The sequence below is a fragment of the Schistocerca piceifrons genome, chromosome 2 (assembly GCF_021461385.2).
Source record: "Schistocerca piceifrons isolate TAMUIC-IGC-003096 chromosome 2, iqSchPice1.1, whole genome shotgun sequence".
Lineage (NCBI taxonomy): Eukaryota > Metazoa > Arthropoda > Insecta > Orthoptera > Acrididae > Schistocerca > Schistocerca piceifrons.
The window spans coordinates 541,958,291-541,979,755 of NC_060139.1; the positions used below are offsets into that span (position 1 = coordinate 541,958,291).

Below are 21,465 nucleotides of genomic sequence, written 5' to 3' on the forward strand. Positions count from 1 at the left end.
CAAGTTTATATGCCAACTAGCTCTGCAGATGACGAAGAAATTGAAGAAATGTATGATGAAATAAAAGAAATTATTCAGATTGTGAAGGGAGACGAAAATTTAATAGTCATGGGTGACTGGAATTCGAGTGTAGGAAAAGGGAGAGAAGGAAACATAGTAGGTGAATATGGATTGGGGGACAGAAATGAAAGAGGAAGCCGCCTGGTAGAATTTTGCACAGAGCACAACATAATCATAACTAACACTTGGTTTAAGAATCATGAAAGAAGGTTGTATACATGGAAGAACCCTGGAGATACTAAAAGGTATCAGATAGATTATATAATGGTAAGACAGAGATTTAGGAACCAGGTTTTAAATTGTAAGACATTTCCAGGGGCAGATGTGGACTCTGACCACAATCTATTGGTTATGACCTGTAGATTAAAACTGAAGAAACTGCAAAAAGATGGGAATTTAAGGAGATGGGACCTGGATAAACTGAAAGAACCAGAGGTTGTACAGAGATTCAGGGAGAGCATAAGGGAGCAATTGACAGGAATGGGGGAAATAAATACAGTAGAAGAAGAATGGGTAGCTTTGAGGGACGAAGTAGTGAAGGCAGCAGAGGATCAAGTAGGTAAAAAGACGAGGGCTAGTAGAAATCCTTGGGTAACAGAAGAAATATTGAATTTAATTGATGAAAGGAGAAAATATAAAAATGCAGTAAGTGAAACAGGCAAAAAGGAATACAAACGTCTCAAAAATGAGATCGACAGGAAGTGCAAAATGGCTAAGCAGGAATGGCTAGAGGACAAATGTAAGGATGTAGAGGCCTATCTCACTAGGGGTAAGATAGATACCGCCTACAGGAAAATTAAAGAGACCTTTGGAGATAAGAGAACGACTGATATGAATATCAAGAGCTCAGATGGAAACCCAGTTCGAAGCAAAGAAGGGAAAGCAGAAAGGTGGAAGGAGTATATAGAGGGTCTATACAAGGGCGATGTACTTGAGGACAATATTATGGAAATGGAAGAGGATGTAGATGAAGATGAAATGGGAGATACAATACTGCGTGAAGAGTTTGACAGAGCGCTGAAAGACCTGAGTCGAAACAAGGCCCCCGGAGTAGACAATATTCCATTGGAACTACTGACAACCGTGGGAGAGCCAGTCCTGACAAAACTCTACCATCTGGTGAGCAAGATGTATGAAACAGGCGAAATACCCTCAGACTTCAAGAAGAATATAATAATTCCAATCCCAAAGAAAGCAGGTGTTGACAGATGTGAAAATTACCGAACTATCAGCTTAATAAGTCACAGCTGCAAAATACTAACACGAATTCTTTACAAACGAATGGAAAAACTAGTAGAAGCCAACCTCGGGGAAGATCAGTTTGGATTCCGTAGAAACACTGGAACACGTGAGGCAATACTGACCTTACGACTTATCTTAGAAGAAAGATTAAGGAAAGGCAAACCTACGTTTCTAGCATTTGTAGACTTAGAGAAAGCTTTTGACAATGTTGACTGGAATACTCTCTTTCAAATTCTGAAGGTGGCAGGGGTAAAATACAGGGAGCGAAAGGCTATTTACAATTTGTACAGAAACCAGATGGCGATTATATGAGTCGAGGGACATGAAAAGGAAGCAGTGGTTGGGAAGGGAGTAAGACAGGGTTGTAGCCTGTCCCCGATGTTGCTCAATCTGTATATTGAGCAAGCAGTAAAGGAAACAAAAGAAAAATTCGGAGTAGGTATTAAAATCCATGGAGAGGAAATAAAAACCTTGAGGTTCGCCGATGACATTGTAATTCTGTCAGAGACAGCAAAGGACTTGGAAGAGCAATTGAATGGAATGGACAGTGTCTTGAAAGGAGGATATAAGATGAACATCAACAAAAGCAAAACAAGGATAATGGAATGTAGTCTAATTAAGTCGGGTGATGCTGAGGGAATTAGATTAGGAAATGAGGCACTTAAAGTAGTAAAGGAGTTTTGCTATTTGGGGAGCAAAATAACTGATGATGGTAGAAGTAGAGAGGATATAAAATGTAGGCTGGCAATGGCAAGGAAAGCGTTTCTGAAGAAGAGAAATTTGTTAACATCCAGTATTGATTTAAGTGTCAGGAAGTCATTTCTGAAAGTATTCGTATGGAGTGTAGCCATGTATGGAAGTGAAACATGGACGATAAATAGTTTGGACAAGAAGAGAATAGAAGCTTTCGAAATGTGGTGCTACAGAAGAATGCTGAAGATTAGATGGGTAGATCACATAACTAATGAGGAAGTATTGAATAGGATTGGGGAGAAGAGAAGTTTGTGGCACAACTTGACCAGAAGAAGGGATCGGTTGGTAGGACATGTTCTGAGGCATCAAGGGATCACCAATTTAGTATTGGAGGGCAGCGTGGAGGGTAAAAATCGTAGAGGGAGACCAAGAGATGAATACACTAAGCAGATTCAGAAGGATGTAGGTTGCAGTAGGTACTGGGAGATGAAAAAGCTTGCACAGGATAGAGTGGCATGGAGAGCTGCATCAAACCAGTCTCAGGACTGAAGACCACAACAACAACAACAACAACAACAGTACGTCTAGAAAAGCCTGATTTGATTAGATGCAATAGGGGTAATAAATATTGCTTATCTGAGCTCCCATATCCATAGTAAAAGAATGAGGATGAGGCAGTACTGTTAAAAAAAGTAGTCAAAGTGAAATTGAGGTAAGTACATGCCTGTGATTGAAAGTACATGCCTGTGATTGATAGTTTACAATGTATTGTGTGTGGCATTTCACAGTTATCAAATATAATAAAGAATATTTGTTGCACATCAAATAGATGCAAGATATTGATAGTTGTAGATAAAAAGGTTAAAACTAGTTTTGGAACTTCGAGTATTTGTGGTTTGGTTAGTGTTTCACAGCAGCGACATCATTCATCTAAGGGGAGAAATCTGTAGTGTTACATATCACTTCAGTGAAATGATGAGTTGCAGAAGCATTTTTCAGAAGGGTAAATGGTGATCTCCACTATCAAGTTTATTTTGACAATTAATTAGAGTAACCTACTCTTTGGATGTATGTTTCATTTATGCACATGTATTATGAAATGGGTGGACACAGCATATATGCAAGCTGGAACAATGCTGAACATTGTGCAACATGCACGGTACCTGCTGGTTGGGCAGTTTATTCTGTGCCATCAGGTCCTGCCTCGGAGATATTGTGCGAATCACAGAGGAAGAGCGATCATGATAGTGCCTATGATGTCATGGGAACAAGAGAAAACTTGTTATAGGCTCAGTCAGTTGGAATATTTTAAATAAGACCAGCCATTTTTCAAATTACTCCTTATCAGTGTAATTGCAATTGAAGCAAATTTGTAATTCTTGGTCATTTCAAACAAGAGTACAATATATGATAAATTGTTTCTGAGAAGCCTTGTATTTATTTCAAGAATTGGCTGTTGGGTTTGTACTCTTCACTTCCAGCAGTAACTGCAGCGCTTTGTGAAATGAAGTTTGGTCAGGAGAAACTGGCGAGTGTGGTGAAGTAACAAGATGAGCAAGATTGAAAAATAGGAAGTCGTACCTCTTGATCAGTCTCTACTTTGCCACCTGATATCATGGTAAAGAACCATCACATACGTCGCGTAGTTTGACTAAATTGCAGTTCAAAATAGCTACTTCCTAAAACAGCTGTGTTAAATGCATCCACTCGACACCAACTCTTTGGCTTTAGCTAGCAGACAAAGATACATGTTTCTTTGTTCTAAGATCTTATGTTCCACTGCAGAGTACTGATTTGCATTATACAGTGTGTATGTTATGCAGATCCCACAATTGGTGTGGTACCAGAGCCTTGATTGCACTTACACGTTGTTGCGTTTGTGCACTTCGTATCTTGCAAACACTGTCTTACCCAAGTTACCTTTTCAAACTGGACTTCATCGGATGATGTGCAATGCCAGTAACTGAAAATTACTTACATTTTAAATATATTTATGAGCAGAAAATAAAGCTATTTCAAACTGTCTCTGTTCAAATATTTCACCTGGAACAGTTTGCTATGAAATAGTATCTTATTAGGTAATTTTTTGTATTCCCATTTTGAGGCAGAATTTGCATTTATAGCAAAATTTCTGTTTTTCAGGTAGATGATGATTGCATTCAAAAGCAGAGAATGGATGCTCTGGAATCCTGTGTGTGTGTGTGTGTGTGTGTGTGTGTGTGTGTGTGTGTGTGTGTGTTCCTCGTTCCTCTCTCTCTGGTTGATTACAACTTAACCTGCCTCTCCCTGTTTCATCTCCCCATTAGAATGAAAACATGGTTATCTCAATCGTGAAACTGTAAATAAACTAAAAAGTTTGATAGCTATCATCATATAGTCTTAAGTGTTTCATGTAAATAGTTTCAATCAATGAAGAATTAGTGACAAATATGTGCTCTTGAAGCTAAGGGATTTCAGGAGGACTGGTCTACCTAGCCACAGCCCTCACCGCTCCAGGCAAAGTTCTAAAAGACTGTGTCCGTGCAGAAAGGGACTTGCACAGTGATTTAGGACAGGTAGGGCATTCTGCTCATTGACCTCATCCCCAGAGGCGAAAAAATGAATGTTGATCATTACCATGAAACACTGCATAAACTGTGATGGGCCATTCAAAGCAAGAGGTGTGAAATGATCAGTGCAGGCATTGTGGTGGTCCACAGATTAACCTTTTTCTGTAATTATGGTTTTTTTCCTTCGAATAATAATATTTAATTTCTGTATGACCATTGTACTTTTGTGTGGATATGAGTTATTCCGAATGCATATTTTTTAAACATATTACATTAACTCATCTCTAGTTTTCAACATTATTTCTTGCTTATATCTTGAGACACATGTTGCACTGACTAGTTCTAAGGGTGGATTTTCCGTAAATATTTTCTAAAATTGATAAGCTTTTTGGATTTGTGGTGTTCAAATACTGTCTAGTTTACACTAAGCTTCTGTATCTCAATTTCATTGCAGTGAATTTCAGATTATAGTAAACATATGCAAAGCCAATATTTCATAAATTGCAGTGCATAGTGTACTCACTGTCATTATGTTTGTTTTAGAAACCAACTTTTGTGCAGCGTATGGGGTGGCGAAATGGATTGGGAGTCAACATACGAAAACACAGTCTGGGTTTTTCTGCTTCCAGTACATCAGTCCTTCGGCCAACAACATCTTTACAGCTGTTGCAGCTAGCAAAGAAGAGAGTGCAAATTGCAAAAAATATACTAAATGCTAGACACCAGTCATACCTCAAACAGCTGCAACAGTACAGACGTGAAGTGTTAGAAGATTCCTTTGTACGTAATTGACTAAAACACAGTACTTTAACATAGTCTTGTAACATGGTTACCACAAATTTTCCCATTCAAATTTCACTGCTAGTGATCCATTCAACAGGCACATATCTTTGGTATGCTTTCCCTTGCTGATCCTGGTAGATAGTTGGTAGTATAGTGAAATTGTCTTATAGGGGATGGAAACAGCTACAGGAATTATCATATTTTGTACAGTGCTTGACAGGAGGTACGTCAACCAATATTAATGTTTTGTTTTCGTGTAAAGTAAAATTTACATTGTGGGAAAAACATCAACAATTTATCTATTCACCAGTCTAGCAACAACCTCTGACACCAGCCTGTTGCTTAGTGAAATGATGAATATTACTCAGCAATTACAAACAGGCATGCAGCTTTGCGGAAATTCAAACTCTATGCATCTACAGAAAACGTTTGTGCCATTGGGGATGTGAGACAAGTGATAAAAAAGAAATGAAGTGGAACTCCTGGAAGGAATCTGCAACTTCCATTTATGAGTCCACTTCCACTGTGCAAGTTTGGAACTCAATAAGGCAGATGTCAACTGAGGGCAGTACACCTCCGCTTTCGGGCTTGTGGAGAAATGGGGTTTTGGGGGACATGACTGAAGACATGGCTCAGGTTTTAGCTGAACACTTTTTTATAGTCACTACTTTATCCAGACAAACCCCTGCACTCCAGGTTTTCCGTCTTCTTGTGTAGTGAGGTGACCTATAATTGTCCATTCTCCATGTGGGAATTGGAATCGGGTCTGTCTGTGGCCAGAAACACTGATCCAGCATGGGATCAGATTCATTATGCCATGCTCCAGCATGGGATCAGATTCATTATGCCATGCTCCAGCATCTGCCATGGAGCCAAAGGCAAACTCCTACCTTGTATCAGCCAGATCCGGTTTGATGGGTAGTACCTCATTACTTAAAAGGAGGCAATAGTAACTCTATTACAGAAACCAGGCAGGGGTCATACCGATCCTAATATTTACTGAAGTGTAGCCCTCACCAGTTTTGTGGGTAAGTTTCCTTAGTGCATGGTCAACTGCTGCCTCGTGCGACTCCTCAATGTCACCTGTCCCACTCGCTGTGCAGTTTTGTGCCCTAGCATTGCGCCCTTGACAATCCTACTGGAGAAAGTGATACGGGGTATAACATTCTTAGACAATTTCATTAATGGGGATTATGTAGACATCTGGCACTTCTTACCCACACCTTCCTTGAGGATCAGAGCTTTCAATACCACATTGGTGATGCTTTTCTTGATTGCTCTGTTTAGGAAGACGGGGTCCCCAAAGGCAGTGCACTTAAGTGTCATTGTTTGCAGTCACTATCAATGGAATCTGCTCCGGAATTAGAAGCACTGTTAAATGCTCTTTGTTTGTGGATGACTTCAGTCTTCTACTCTTTGTCTGATCTCACAGATATGTGGCAACTACAGCTGTCTGTAAGGAGGCTGAAAGCTTGGGCCAGTAAAACTGGTTTAGGGCATTAGCATAGAAGACTGTGTGTCAGTTTTAACTGTCCTCGTCAACATTTTAACTCACACTGGGGAACTATATTATATGTTTAATTTGCATTTGTTGGGTGTACTATTTGACTCGAAGTTAACCTGGCTCCTGCACCTGAAATACCTGCAAACAAAGGGCTTCAAATCAGTGAAAATTTTGAAATGCAGCTGTGGAATGGTATGCAGAGCTGACAGGTACTGCATCCTTCAGTTTTATATGCCACTTGTCAGATAATGGTTAGATTACGGTAGCAGGATTTATGGATCAGCCCGTATGTCGTACCTCAAGATGTTAGGTGCTGTCCACCATGAAGGCATTCAGATATCAACTGGAGGCTTTTGGATCATCCCAGTTCAGAGTCTGTGTGCAGAGGCTGGTAAACCACCACTCTGGATTTTGCAACACCTCCTTTTGGCCCGACAGGCCCTGAAAATCTCAGCGTTGCCTTAGTCATTGGCATGTAATGCAGCTATCTGTCCCCAGCTTTGAGCAGCTGTTCAGGAATCAGCCCCCATGTGATCAAGCCATTCGGGATAACGTAAAGCTGTTTACTTCAATTTTAAGTACATAGCAAAGTTTCTTTGTTGTTTGTATGAATCGATCCCAGTGAGACAATACCTCCAGGTGTTCAACTGTTTTCCCTGGCACGGAGCAATTTACAAATTGTGATGCGAAGTTATATGGCATTATGATTACACTGGAGTGGATTCACAAGCTTCACAGTACAAGGTTTGTTGTCTGTTGTGAGTCACTCAGTACACTACAAGTGATCCATCAAATGTATACAGTAGACCAGTTGATTCGGCTCATCCATGGCTCCTTACAATGCTCGAACACCATGGCAAGAAAGTAGTATTTTGCTGCGTTCCTGGACACATCAGGATAGAAGGAAATGACGTAGCCGACAAAGGAGCCAAAGAGGCACATTGGGATGGTGGTGTACATCGATGTGCCATTCCCTTGTATACCATCATTTCATTATCTCACAGCTAAATCCTGTGTCAGTCTGAAACTGAATGATTGGAGGTGATGGAAAACAAATTGAAGTCACTCAGATCGACAACTGAGGCATGGTGGACTTCGTGTCAACCTCACTGATGGAAGGAAATGCTGCTCACCAGACTGTGAATAGGGCATTGCCCTTTAACACATGGTTCCCTCCTTCGACAGGAGGATCCTCCACTCTGTGAAGTTCATGGTGTGCCACTTTGTTTTGGTTGCATTTATGTCATATACTGACATCAGGGCAGCCGTCGGTTTGGCTGGAGATCTGCCCACTATCTTTGCCAACACTAACATCTGTATTACATGAGTTTTGACATTTTGTGAACTGTTGTGCCTCATCCCTGTAATGTTGGACTTTAATGCATTATAAAATTATAAACCACTCAGCATGTGGGGATAGCCTACACACATCCTCTGCCTCCTGTTAGAATGGTATGCTGACTTTTCATCAGTGCACTGATGACCACAATGTTGCGTGCCCTGCACCAAAAAGGTGGATTTCACATCTCAAAACAGTCATAATCCAAAGAAAACTCTCAGGCAACTGTCAGATACGAGGAAGATGGTATTGACTGGTGCAAGAGAGAGAGAGAGAGAGAGAGAGAGAGAGAAAAAAAAAAAAGGAACATGTTTAAAACAGAATAGACCCTCTTGCCTATACATAAGGTGTATTTCAAACCTTCAGACAACATTGTATTTAAAAGCTACAGCATCCACAGGAAGGATGCTACAGATGGTGGGAGGGCTAAGAGTGGAGTGGCAGTACTTGGCCATGATATGTGCTGCTCTATACCATCACCTTCCACCTTCGAACAGAAATGGTTAAGTTTATACGCCATTAAGAATAATAGTTGCTCCCTGTATCAGCCACCTCATGAACATGTGGATAATGAGACCCTGTAAACTTCATCAATGATATCCCCTATGCCTTTTCCCTCTTCTGAGACGTGAATGCGCAACACATGCAGGAGGACTGTACATACACTTGTTTCAGTGATAAGGTGATTGAGAAGCTCCTCATGTCAAATGGTGTGTACTCCCACAATACAGGAAAAAGACACATTTCAGCTCTGTAGACAGATCATTCACAGCCACTGACCTTTCCCTCTGCTCTCTCATTATAGCTGATGCTGTACCTTGAGAGATGACAAAGACTTGCAGTTTATTGTAATAAGTGTTGACGAGGTTTCATTACAGACGAATGGAAAAACTGGTAGAAGCGGACCTGTAGAAGCGGACCTCGGGGAAGATCAGTTTGGATTCCGTAGAAATGTTGGAACACGTGAGGCAATACTAACCTTACGACTTACCTTAGAAGAAAGATTAAGAAAAGGCAAACCTACGTTTCTAGCATTTGTAGACTTAGAGAAAGCTTTTGACAACGTTAACTGGAATACTCTCTTTCAAATTCTGAAGGTGGCAGGGGTAAAATACAGGGAGCGAAAGGCTGTTTACAATTTGTACAGAAACCAGATGGCAGTTATAAGAGTCGAGGGGCATGAAAGGGAAGCAGTGGTTGGGAAAGGAGTGAGACAGGGTTGTAGCCTCTCCCCGATGTTATTCAATCTGTATATTGAGCAAGCAGTAAAGGAAACAAAAGATAAATTCGGAGTAGGTATTAAAATCCATGGAGAAGAAATAAAAACTTTGAGGTTCGCCGATGACATTGTAATTCTGTCAGAGACAGCAAAGGACTTGGAAGAGCAGTTGAACGGAATGGACAGTGTCTTGAAAGGAGGATATAAGATGAACATCAACAAAAGCAAAACGAGGATAATGGAATGTAGTCAAATTAAATCTGGTGAGGGTGAGGGAATTAGACTAGGAAATGAGACACTTAAAGTAGTAAAGGAGTTTTGCTATTTAGGGAGTAAAATAACTGATGATGGTCGAAGTAGAGAGGATATAAAATGTAGACTGGCAATGGCAAGGAAATCGTTTCTGAAGAAGAGAAATTTGTTAACATCGAGTATAGATTTAAGTGTCAGGAAGTCGTTTCTGAAAGTACTTGTATGGAGTGTAGCCATGTATGGAAGTGAAACATGGACAATAACCAGTTTGGACAGGAAGAGAATAGAAGCTTTCGAAATGTGGTGCTACAGAAGAATGCTGAAGATAAGGTGGGTAGATCACGTAACTAATGAGGAGGTATTGAATAGGATTGGGGAGAAGAGAAGTTTGTGGCACAACTTAACTAGAAGAAGGGATCGGTTGGTAGGACATGTTTTGAGGCATCAAGGGATCACAAATTTAGCATTGGAGGGCAGCGTGGAGGGTAAAAATCGTAGAGGGAGACCAAGAGATCAATACACTAAGCAGATTCAGAAGGATGTAGGTTGCAGTAGGTACCGGGAGATGAAGAAGCTTGCACAGGATAGAGTAGCATGGAGAGCTGCATCAAACCAGTCTCAGGACTGAAGACCACAACAACAACAACAGGTTTCAGTACCACTAAGAGTATCTTCTTCAGAAGGAGTAGAGTAACATAACTTACATTGAGTTGAAACTATAAGAATACATTATGAGCTAAAATGTTGAAGTCAAATAGCAGAAAGCATGGATTAAGTCCTCCATGACTTTTGCTATTTGACTTGAGCATTTTAGCTCATAATGTATGCTTGTAGTTTCAACAGAATGCAATTCTGAAACAGAATTTATTCCTTCTGACAAAGATGCCCATAGTGGTATTGGAAACCTGGTCAAGGCTTAATGCAAAAGTTTATGCAGCAGATTGGCTGCGTACATCATTTATTGAAACTTAACTAAACGGCTACTAGAAGAAGCCAACTGGACACCTTACAGCAACAAGGCTGTATTCTAACATACATCTAGGATCCAGGATGTGGCAGAACTATTATTATTATATAAATGCATGTGACACAATCCGGAGATACAATATCATCCAACAATAGTATGAATGGGGCTTTTGGGAGTGTCTTCTCGTTACGAACTGATCCTTGCTTTCAGTGCAATATTTTATTTTCAGAAATGGCAGTGCACTCTCAAACACCCACCGTCTCGCCATTCCACGCAATGTACCAAGTTTTGTCAGTGTCGCTTTCTGTATGACTTGATACGTGCCCTATTCTATCTCACCTTATTTTCATGATCACCATTTTCTCGAAATATGAGGGTATTCTGAAAAGTGATGTCTCCAATTTTTTTATTCTGTTCTCAATGTCAGTTGAGATATTGCATGCCATGCATACTACTGTTTACTTTCTTGCTTCACCGATGCAAGTTGTGACCCTCTTCTGTTAGAGAGCTTCAAATGGTAGCCTGTAACATGGTGGCATGTATCGTAGCCTTGTCAGTGTGCGGGAAGCGGAAAGCATAAATTCGAATAGTTCATCTACATCTGGAACACCCTCTCCTTTAGCATGACAGTGCCAGACTATACAGGAGTGCTGTGACATCTGCAACTATCCAAGAACCTTGAGTTTACTGTCATTGATCATCTTCCATACACTCCTGATTGGTCCTACCCGATTTTCATCTGTTTTCGGAACTTAAAGAACATGTTTAAGGACTTCCCTTTGACAGTGATGAAGCAGTGCAAGGAGAGGTAATATTGTGGCTCCATGAACGAAGTCAAACATTCTACAGTGACAGTTTCAAATAACTAGTTTCTCGCAGGTAAAAATGTATTTGTTGCCAAGATGGTTGTGTTGAGAAATAAATATCCAGGCATGAAAAATAAAAATGTAGAATGCTAATATAGATTGTTTTATTTAAAAATCTTAGTTTTCACATAAGATTCAAAGGATTACTTATCAGCACGCCCTCATACAATGGGGGCAACAGAACTGTAGCACACAGTACTGGATAGTATTGGTTCTTTAAATTTACACAATAGAGTATTGTGAGAAAGTTGGCTTTCCATTCGCAATTTCCATTCAGCTCTGTGCATCTCTTTATACTATACATGAACCATGCAAAATGTTAGGGTGCTCTTCTCCACGTCTGTTTTTAATTCTTAATGTGCCCATTCATTACTCTATGATTCATCTACATAGTGGGTGGTTACCTTTACGCATTTTGTGTGTATTGCATCAGGATTTTCTGCTATTAGTACATTATGAGTCTCTTCATAAATTTTTCATGTGGGCTGAATTTTGGTTCTCCTAAAGAATTGTACTTGATGGCTTTGCTACGACATTCTTGTAGTTGCATAACTCAGCAAGAACATCTGGTTACAGGACTGCGGCGGTAGCGGTGTAGTTTATATATCCGAGAAGCAGGGAAAGGAGGTAGTAATAGTGTAAACTTCAGATATGTGTCCACAGAAATTTTTCCGAAAGGGGGCAAGACTTAAAAATTCCCATTTTTTAAAAATATAAATGAGTTAGTCAGTTTCAAGACATGTCATGCTATAAGAACCAAATTGTATGGATGACTCAGGCAGAGGTATATCCAACCATATTTATGGTTATCCACACAATATATAAATAAAAACTGTACTCAAGATTCTGTACTTAGTTATGTGATGGAGTTCGCTCTTACTTCAGCCAGGTAACCTGTTCATCTTGCCGAGTAATATGGGTAAAGAAAAACAATGGCAGATGTTTTGGTTGCCTATACTGTTTTGTTATTTAGTTGCCCAAGGCCTTGTAACGAACAGAATCTGTGAGGTATTTTATGTACTTGAACAGGTCAGTCCATTCCTCTTTCCTTATAAAATCAGAGTAAGTGCTACATTTTTGAGTAACTGTGTGAGCAGGCCTCGAAACTAGGACATTGAGTTCTTCAGGGACATCCTGGTTAGTGACAGTATTATTTATGAACCTTTCCTAACCACTCAATCAATGCTACTGACAATTTATACGTGAGGGAGGGGTGACAGAATGATTGTCGGACGTTCTTGCTGTGTTTTGAAAAATAAAGGATAACATAGACACAGTTTCATAGAAAACAATCTCTCTCTCTCTCTCTCTCTCACACACACACACACACACACACACACACACACACACACACACACACACACACACACCTCCCTCCTCCCTCCCTGCTCCACCCATCCATTTTCTCATTTGTTTTCTAGTGTTTAATTTTACTGTGTAATATGCAACTATATATTTTAAAACTGTTGAGATATGCTGTAACAAATGTGTGTTTTTTGCTGTATAAATCTTACATTACTTTGTTACACAGAAACACTCAGTTTATTAAGATATGTTACAGCAAGTCATTAATTTTTTTCCAGCAGATGCCACCCTACAGAGTGGAGAATATGCAAGAGTTTCCAGCCTTGTACGTATACTCATCTGCCGTATGTTCAAAATTAATGGACCTGTAAAGTTTTACGGTTTGCATTTAAATAGCAGTCTAATTACATATGTGAAGACCCTTGCTCAAATATGCGTATGCTCACATTCTGCGTCTGTTTTCATGTGCTTGTTTCTAGTACTTTTACTGAAGTGTTTTACACGTCAGTTGCCGGATATTCCTGATTATTTTATGGATTTTAAATTGACTGTTTTCACAGTGTTGTAGCAGAAGTTCAAGGTGAAGAGTCAAGTCACCTTTTCAACCTTTTCGCCCTTTTAGGAATTAAGTTATTTACTTTTGTTCCAGAGTATCTGGATTCATGTTCCTTCATTTAACTTTTTGGAATACTCCAATGACGATAGAAGATAAAATCTATCCTGTGGGCCTTCTGAAATTTGAGATAGATTGTTCATTTTTCAGTTTTTGAGGGTTTTTTATTTTTTTTATTTTGCACAACAGTTTAGTATCGATTGTTCCTCTATTACACCTTCTTCTGTTTTTGTTCCAGATTCTAATTGTGCTGCTGTGATATTCTGTTCAATTTTGAAAGTAAACTGTGATGTGGGAAAATCCAAATTCCATAGTGACTGGCTTGAAAGACTGTTTGAAAAGTGAAGTGCCGCATGGGGGGGAAAGTTAGCGAAAGTGAGATATTTTGCAGTGTGTGTTCTTGCTCTATTAATTTTGAGACAAAAGGTTTTCAGCCGGTTTTTAATGACTCCCTTTCAACAATTTATAAGCGTAACTTCAAAATTAAATGTCAACATCAGTTACATTATAACTTTCAAATCAGTCACAACCTTAAAGTTCGATACATCGTCAACAGTCTAGGTGTTAAGTACCACGGATAGTTCCACCATCATTAAATTTATTTGGACAATGAACTCAGTGTTTTCCAGTCGGTATATGGATTCGTCAAATGACATTTATAACTTTTTTTATGATGATGATACCTGTCATTCTTCCTGAACATTTTTCCCTTTCATCTAAGAAAATGAAATGCCTAATGACTGATGGACTGGCACCATATTTCTAGGAATATATGTTAGAAGTAGCATGTTCATCATATTACACATGGAGTTTTGATGAAAGTATCAATTTAAAACTTTGAAAACTGCAAACTTGGAAGAATATTGGGCCTAAGAAACCAGCCATTTATGCAGTTATTTAAAGCGTTACTAGCACATATGTAATTGATGTATCTCCAAGAGTAATACATAATAAAAGAGCCAAGTTCCAAGATTTATTTTTCAAATATACTTTAGTTCTTTGGTGTAGGGTGAGTTTTTGAGCAATTTCTTCCTCTTAAACTTCCAAAAGTTCTTGCTCATTCAACAAATATGACTTTTTTGTAGCAGGATTACAGAAAACTGTGAAACCTAACAAGTAAACGCATAATTCTGTCAATATGATCATACTGACAGCAGCTATGACATTCTCTTATCTTTCTTTTGAAATAATTCTAGAAATTGACAACAGAAAGCAGCTTCAGTCAAGGCACAGGTAGTGAGATGTCTGTACATTGTTTTCATGCGAAATAAGTGCAGTTTTCAAGCCACAGGTGGCTCATGCACTGGGAAAATTGCTTCCTGACCTGTACCGTGGGTGCAGTCTTTTTAACACAAAGTTGTGGTCCGAGCAATGCTCGGGCTTGGTCTCCAAAGTATCAAAGATAAAAAAATTCCAGGCAGCCATTAAATTTAGGTCAGGAAGTTTGCATTGCACAACAACACATCACTCAACAGCTTTCTTAGTCAGCAAAGTTCACAGTGATGTGTTACATCATAAATTATGTGAAGCAGTTTCTGAAGCCAACTTGTCCATAAATAAATGGCTTATGTTGAGATCAGGTGGACCTAACATCAATAAGAAAGTTCAGGTTTTCAGATAGTGCTGTCCAGGAGAACCAAGGCAGACAACCTACAAACATCAGAAATTGCAACATTTTTACAATGTGTAATGCCTGCGTAAAGGCTTTGGAGGGTTTAGCTGAAGAAGCAGATGAATTTCAGCTCAATATTTAATGTGTTATTTTAAATGAATTATGTGAGGAAAATCAGCCAGCGAATTGAAGGTATAAAGGTTTATTAACAACCCTTAACCATGGTTTCAACAGTTGTAAAATTTTCTTCTTTCATGGACATTGTAGCAGCCCTTTTTCTGTTTTCACTTTTTCATCTAATAGGTGAAAGTTTGATTTTATTTTTTACACATTGACTGTCCTTGAACGGTTTTACTTTTATTTAATATTGTCCCGGCTAAGTATCAGTTTGATTACTTTCAAGACCCAAGGTTAAACGTGGGTCACTACACACATAGTCTTCCCAACTCTGAGAGAAAAAATCTTTAGTAGCTTTACTACCAATGTTTACAGACGACGATACTTTAACCTTTCGTTCAATTGTTTTAGTTACAAATTGCTAGTTTGCTCTTGGCATAGATCACGTAACCTTAACGTTTATTAATCTAAGTTAAATTAATGTTCAAGACTTGTATTATGTTTCAAATTAATGACGTCAGTTTATTGACGAGAATTATTAATAAATAGGTTCACTCACACGATCTCATTCAAAGAAGTTCGACACTTAGATGTCTAAGTAGGATTCCCAGTAGCATCACAGGTGTTAGATAATATCCTGTCACTTTCAGTAAGTAAGTTATTTCTATTTAATATCCGCAAACTGTCATTAACTATGATCACTAGTCACGTGAAGTTAGTTTCCCACTATCACAATTCAAAGTCCGAATCCGGTTAAAATTCTCAATTCAGTAAAGCATTTAAATATTCACACGAATTGACATTAAAGCCAAAGAGATTACTGTTCACCTTCCCGTTTATCTAATCTGATAAATGTCCAAATTACGAGACTGTTATGCCTGGTTCATAGGTTTTCATTGAGTGCTTCTGTGTATTGGGAAATCTCGAGCCAATTGGAACGGATGTATTGTTTCTTAAGCTCTACTCTTTGGGACTCTTCAAAATAAATAGTCAAAGCTTCACCTGTAAATATGACGAAAATATTGTAAAAACATTTACCTCAACAGGAATAGTTTAATCTATGAATATGAGACGACCTCATATTTTTCAAATGATGAATTTGGGGGGGGGGGAAACCTCGTCTTATCAGATAAATGCGGAGAGTGTCCCAGTTCAGAACAGACATGTACAGATGACTCTGGAGCCAGTTTAGAGTTCCCTGTTTTTGTGTGTGTGTGCTAAAGGCCACAAACTGCAGAGTGCGTGAAGTGTTCTCACTGCAAAGTTGATATCATATTATGCTTGGACTATATGAGCTGCCTAGCAGCTATTGATCAGTGCTACTTGTTGAACACGCTGTTATCAAACAATCCAGGTTAGATTGGTCGAGCATCATGTCGTCATAACATTCATTTGGACTCTGAATCACATTGACATCTCGGAAAATGAATTTGCAGTTCGGAAGGTGAAGGAAGCTGTGATGAAGGTAATTAAATCTCAGAATCCCTTTGGTTGATCTGTGGTTGCTATTAAGGCACAGAATGTCAATGGCTTGGGATGAAAAAACTGTCAAAAAATTAAGAAGGCTACCACTGCGTCAAGGACTTTGTTCAGAGTCAGTTATGCTATGCAGACAATGGATGTGCTACTCGAAGTACTCTCATAAGTTGATCCTATTACAAGAGGTTCAACTCTTGTTTGAATCTGATGACTTGACCATGGACCATATAATTGCAGTATATGCCACCCTGGCCAACCTGGAGAGGGAACCAGCGTTACACTTCCCTATACCTTATACTTGAGGACAACAAAACAGATCCATGAATTTGAGAGAAAGCAGATTCCATAATAAAATTAAGTGTTCCTTCTAGTTGTTGCACCTGAGCAGACACATGGGGAGTGCCTTCCCTGCATTATAAACATGTACTTTCAGCTGGACCCATTTCAGTGCTAACACCCCATACATTATCCTGTTTTATTCTGTTTTCTCACCTATGTAGGACCCACAAATCAACATTTCCTTTACTAACATAGTATACTGAATGTTCAAATTTATTGTCATTGTCTTATTCATTTGACCAGTTGCAGTATTAGGTTGGCCAACTAGCCTGCTGATAAAGAGAAAGGTTTCCTCATTCGTTGTAGTTTTTCTGTCAGAGATACAGGATTTCAACCATTTTGCAGAATCTGCTGTTTGTGCCATAATATTCTAATTTACTTAAAAGGATATTGTGATCAATGCAGTCAGATGGCATTGACAGATCACAAAATATACCAGTAGCATGTAATTAATGTCTAATGAATTAAGTACATTCTCACTGTGTGTATAGAAAGCCTTTCCAATATAGGAACCTTTACAAATCCGAATTGTGACTTGAATAATATTTTATTTGTGGTCAGATGTTTAAGACGATGACTGTATATTACCTTTTCAAAAATTATTAAGAATATGGGCAAAAGTGAAATTGGACGTTGACGGTATTTATCTATCTCCTTCTTATACAGAGGCTTAACTTCTGCATATTTCAACCATTTGGGAAATGTTCCACTGATATGACTAGTTACACAAATAACTTAAAATGTCACTAAAGTCAGAGGCACATTATTTAATGTACTTTGTTGATATATTATCATAGTCACTAGAATTTATTGATTTTAAGGATTGAATGGTAGACATTACTTCTGCTGGTGTTGTGGAAGCCGTACTCTTACTATTATAGTTACTTGTAGTGACTGATCTGAGATATTCCATATCAGCATCGAATGAACCTGACAACCCCATCTTTTCAGTAACTCTCATGAAGTGCTTATTGAGAAGTTCAGCAACACTGCACACATCTATACCCATGTATCATTTACTATTAATGCTACGTGCTCCTCCTCATCTCTGGTTCTATCAGTCTCTACCTTAACTGTGTCCCATATTGTCTTTATTTTATCTGATGTGACTACCCTTTTCTGATGATGCATTTGCTTTGATACCCATATTAGTATCTTCAATATTTTGCAGTATGCTTTGTAATGATCTGTATCATGTATATCATAGCTGTTTCTGACTGATGGAAATTGTATCTATTTTGTCTTACAGGATACCTTTATTCCTTGAGTAATCCATGAATCCATGGCTTTGTTGTAGACTTTGGTCTAATTTGGGTCAGTTTTGGAGGAAAATAGTTTTCAAATAAGTTAACATTATTATTAATAAAACTGTTGTATTTGTCATCCACGCTATGAGCACTGTACGCATCCTCCTATTCATGTCTTGGAGGAGTTTCATAAATAATCAATATTTGGCTTACTGACTATCCTCTTGAACTCAGATTAAGTAGAATTTATATCCTGATCGATAGTAACGTTTAGCAAAGGAACTGCATGTCATGTTCTGAGAGGCTACTGATTATTCGTTTTATAGTATAATTTTGTTCATTAAAAATTTCTACAAAGATGCCATCAGTGGTTGAAAGCCAAATAACAAAAGATTGATTGCAACGCTTATTAAACATTGTTCTAACCATACTTTGTTGTGTAGACTGCTAAAAAGCCCATGTCTAGATCCATAAATTTTATCAAGACTACCACGTTGTACTGCTAATGTCTGCAGTTCATGGTCTACGGGTTAGTGGTAGGGATTAGTGTCAAGAGTTACAGGGTTCATTTCTCAGCTGGATCAGAGATTTTCTTCACTTGGAGACAGAGTGTTTGTGTTGTTATCAACATTTCATCACATATTCATTGATGTGCAATTTAGCAAAGTGGTGTGAAGTAGAAAGACTTGCACCACACGGCTGAACAACCCCAAACGGGGTCTCCGAGCAAGGGATGCCATACAATCATATATTGTTTTTTGTAGTATTACTGCTACAGATTTGTGTGTTACCCTAACAACTGAATAACGGGTGCAAGTAGGGTACTTAATATTATCTTTTTTTTTTTAAGTTCTTCATTATGCAGTATCTGCTCTGTGCAGACAAGAGTTCTCTGTTGTTATGCAACTGATACTGTATGTTTAATAATAAACAGTTTGCAACCAGCAACATAAGTGCATAACTTCATCTTGCATAAGTATATGTATGATATAACTAGATTTGAGTTAAACATAATATGATTTTCATGTCACTAGTTGTTAAATGCATCATAAACAGTATTATTTGGGACTTGTTATTTTTTCCTGAGAGTAATCATGCTATTTCTTGTGTTTTGCCTTACAAAGGTTTTCTGAAATCGAGGATTGTAACAGGATTTCACATAACCGTATAGGCAGGCAACGAGTTAACACAAAAAAGTACCCAGAAGGAACACTGAGTGTTACGTTTGAAAATGAACTGGCAAACTCCCAGACTTGCACACGTACAGGTAAGGTTGAGGATAAAAGAAGTTTGTAAAAAATAAGAGCAAATAATAAAATTTTAATTTAGTTTGTTTTATTTTATTCTGTTTGTCGTAACACTACTGTAACATTGTCAAAGTTTTGTGGAACAGAGGTATACGTTAAGTGAAAAATATTGACACCAAGGCCCTGGAAAATGTTACAGCCCTAGAACAGAAGGAAGGGGTTGCTTAACCTTATATGGGTATCACATTAAAAATAGAGATTGTTAATCTAAGACCCATTTACTACCATTCATGTATATGACATGCATAAATTTCAGTGAAAGCTTTGTCAAGTTTCAACACTTTTAGATTACTGTTTTGGATACAAAAATCTTGCTTATCTATTCAGTAATGCACCCTATTCATAAAGTTTCAAACATGTATTCATTTATTCCAGTTCTAGATTCCAAACATTGGAATCCCACTTTTAGCAGATTATTGATACTTTTTGTGCATATTTTCCACAGGAAGGTTTTTCCCCCCACAGATGTCATTGGTCTTACTATCTTTCCACATTCCAGTTTGACACTTATTATTTGTCTGGTCCTACAGTCGCACCTTTGGTTGATTGGTTTTGTAGCAGTTGTCCTGTTCTTTGTTGTTCCCCAGTCACAAGTTCATTCACTGCTTGAAGAACTGACATATTTATTAAACATGTGATAAACAGTATCTGAACATCCTTCTCAGCACTATAGAAGGTAACCATTTCTGGTTTCTTTCCTTCTTCATTTACTGCAGCTTCAGGATGCAGTCGGCTGAGAATAATGACATTGCTTACATGATCGTCTGAAAGAACACTGTTGATAGTCTACAAGTGTGTGAAATACTCCAAAATTAATTTGCTGACTGTGAATTTACTGAATACTCTGATATACGGATGTAGGCAGCATGGCATGTGGAAGTTTGGGTAGGTCTGTGAAGTTGCATTGTTAGCCGAAGTGGTCAGGGTGACCGCTTGCGGTAGGTGGGAAATCTGGGTTGAAGTCCTGGTCTGGCACAAATTTTCATACATCACTATTTGGTAGTAGATCTATACCTAATACAGCCGATTTCAAAGATTCAGTGAGAAAGTTGTTGTTGTTGTCGTCTTCAGTCCTGAGACTGGTTTGATGCAGCTCTCCATGCTACTCTATCCTGTGCAAGCTTCATCATCTCCCAGTACTTACTGCAACATACATCCTTCTGAATCTGCTTAGTGTATTGATCTCTTGGTCTCCCTCTACGATTTTTACCCTCCACACTGACCTCCAATGCTAAATTTGTGATCCCTTGATTCCTCAGAACATGTCCTACCAACCGATCCCTTCTTCTTGTCAAGTTGTGCCACAAACTCCTCCTTCTCCCCAATTCTACTCAATACCTCCTCATTAGTTATGTGATCTACCCATCTAATCTTCAGCATTCTTCTGTAGCACCACATTTCGAAAGCTTCTATTCTCTTCTTGTCCAAACTATTTATCGTCCATGTTACACTTCCATACATAGCTACACTCCATACAAATACTTTCAGAAACGACTTCCTGACACTTAAATCTATACTCGATGTTAACAAATTTCTCTTCTTCAGATACGCTTTCCTTGCCATTGCCAGTCTACATTTTATATCCTCTCTACTTCGACCATCATCAGTTATTTTGCTCCCCAAATAGCAAAACTCCTCTACTACTTTAAGTGTCTCATTTCCTAATCTAATTCCCTCAGCATCACCTGACTTAATTCGACTACATTCCATTATCTTTGTTTTGCTTTTGTTGATGTTCATCTTATACCCTCCTTTCATGACACTGTCCATTCTGTTCAACTGCTCTTCCAAGTCCTTTGCTGTCTCTGACAGAATTACAATGTCATCGGCGAACCTCAAAGTTTTTATTTCTTCTCCATGGATTTTAATGCCTACTCCGAATTTATCTTTTGTTTCCTTTACTGCTTGCTCAATATACAGATTGAATAACATTGGGGAGAGGCTACAACCCTGTCTCACTCCTTTCCCAACC

General features: G+C 38.6%; 1 protein-coding gene across 2 annotated transcripts in view; it reads left to right on the forward strand.

The window, feature by feature from the left end:
- LOC124777778 overlaps nt 1-21,465 on the forward strand; it is a 73,188-nt gene that overhangs the window by 31,743 nt on the left and 19,980 nt on the right. Inside the window, exons 3-5 of one of the 2 annotated variants that reach the window (XM_047253286.1) lie at nt 5,088-5,324; nt 13,058-13,104; nt 19,311-19,453. In XM_047253286.1, coding sequence (XP_047109242.1) covers nt 5,088-5,324; nt 13,058-13,104; nt 19,311-19,453 — 427 coding nt within the window. The remainder of the gene's footprint in view (nt 1-5,087; nt 5,325-13,057; nt 13,105-19,310; nt 19,454-21,465) is intronic. The other variant, XM_047253287.1, reaches the window with a different exon arrangement.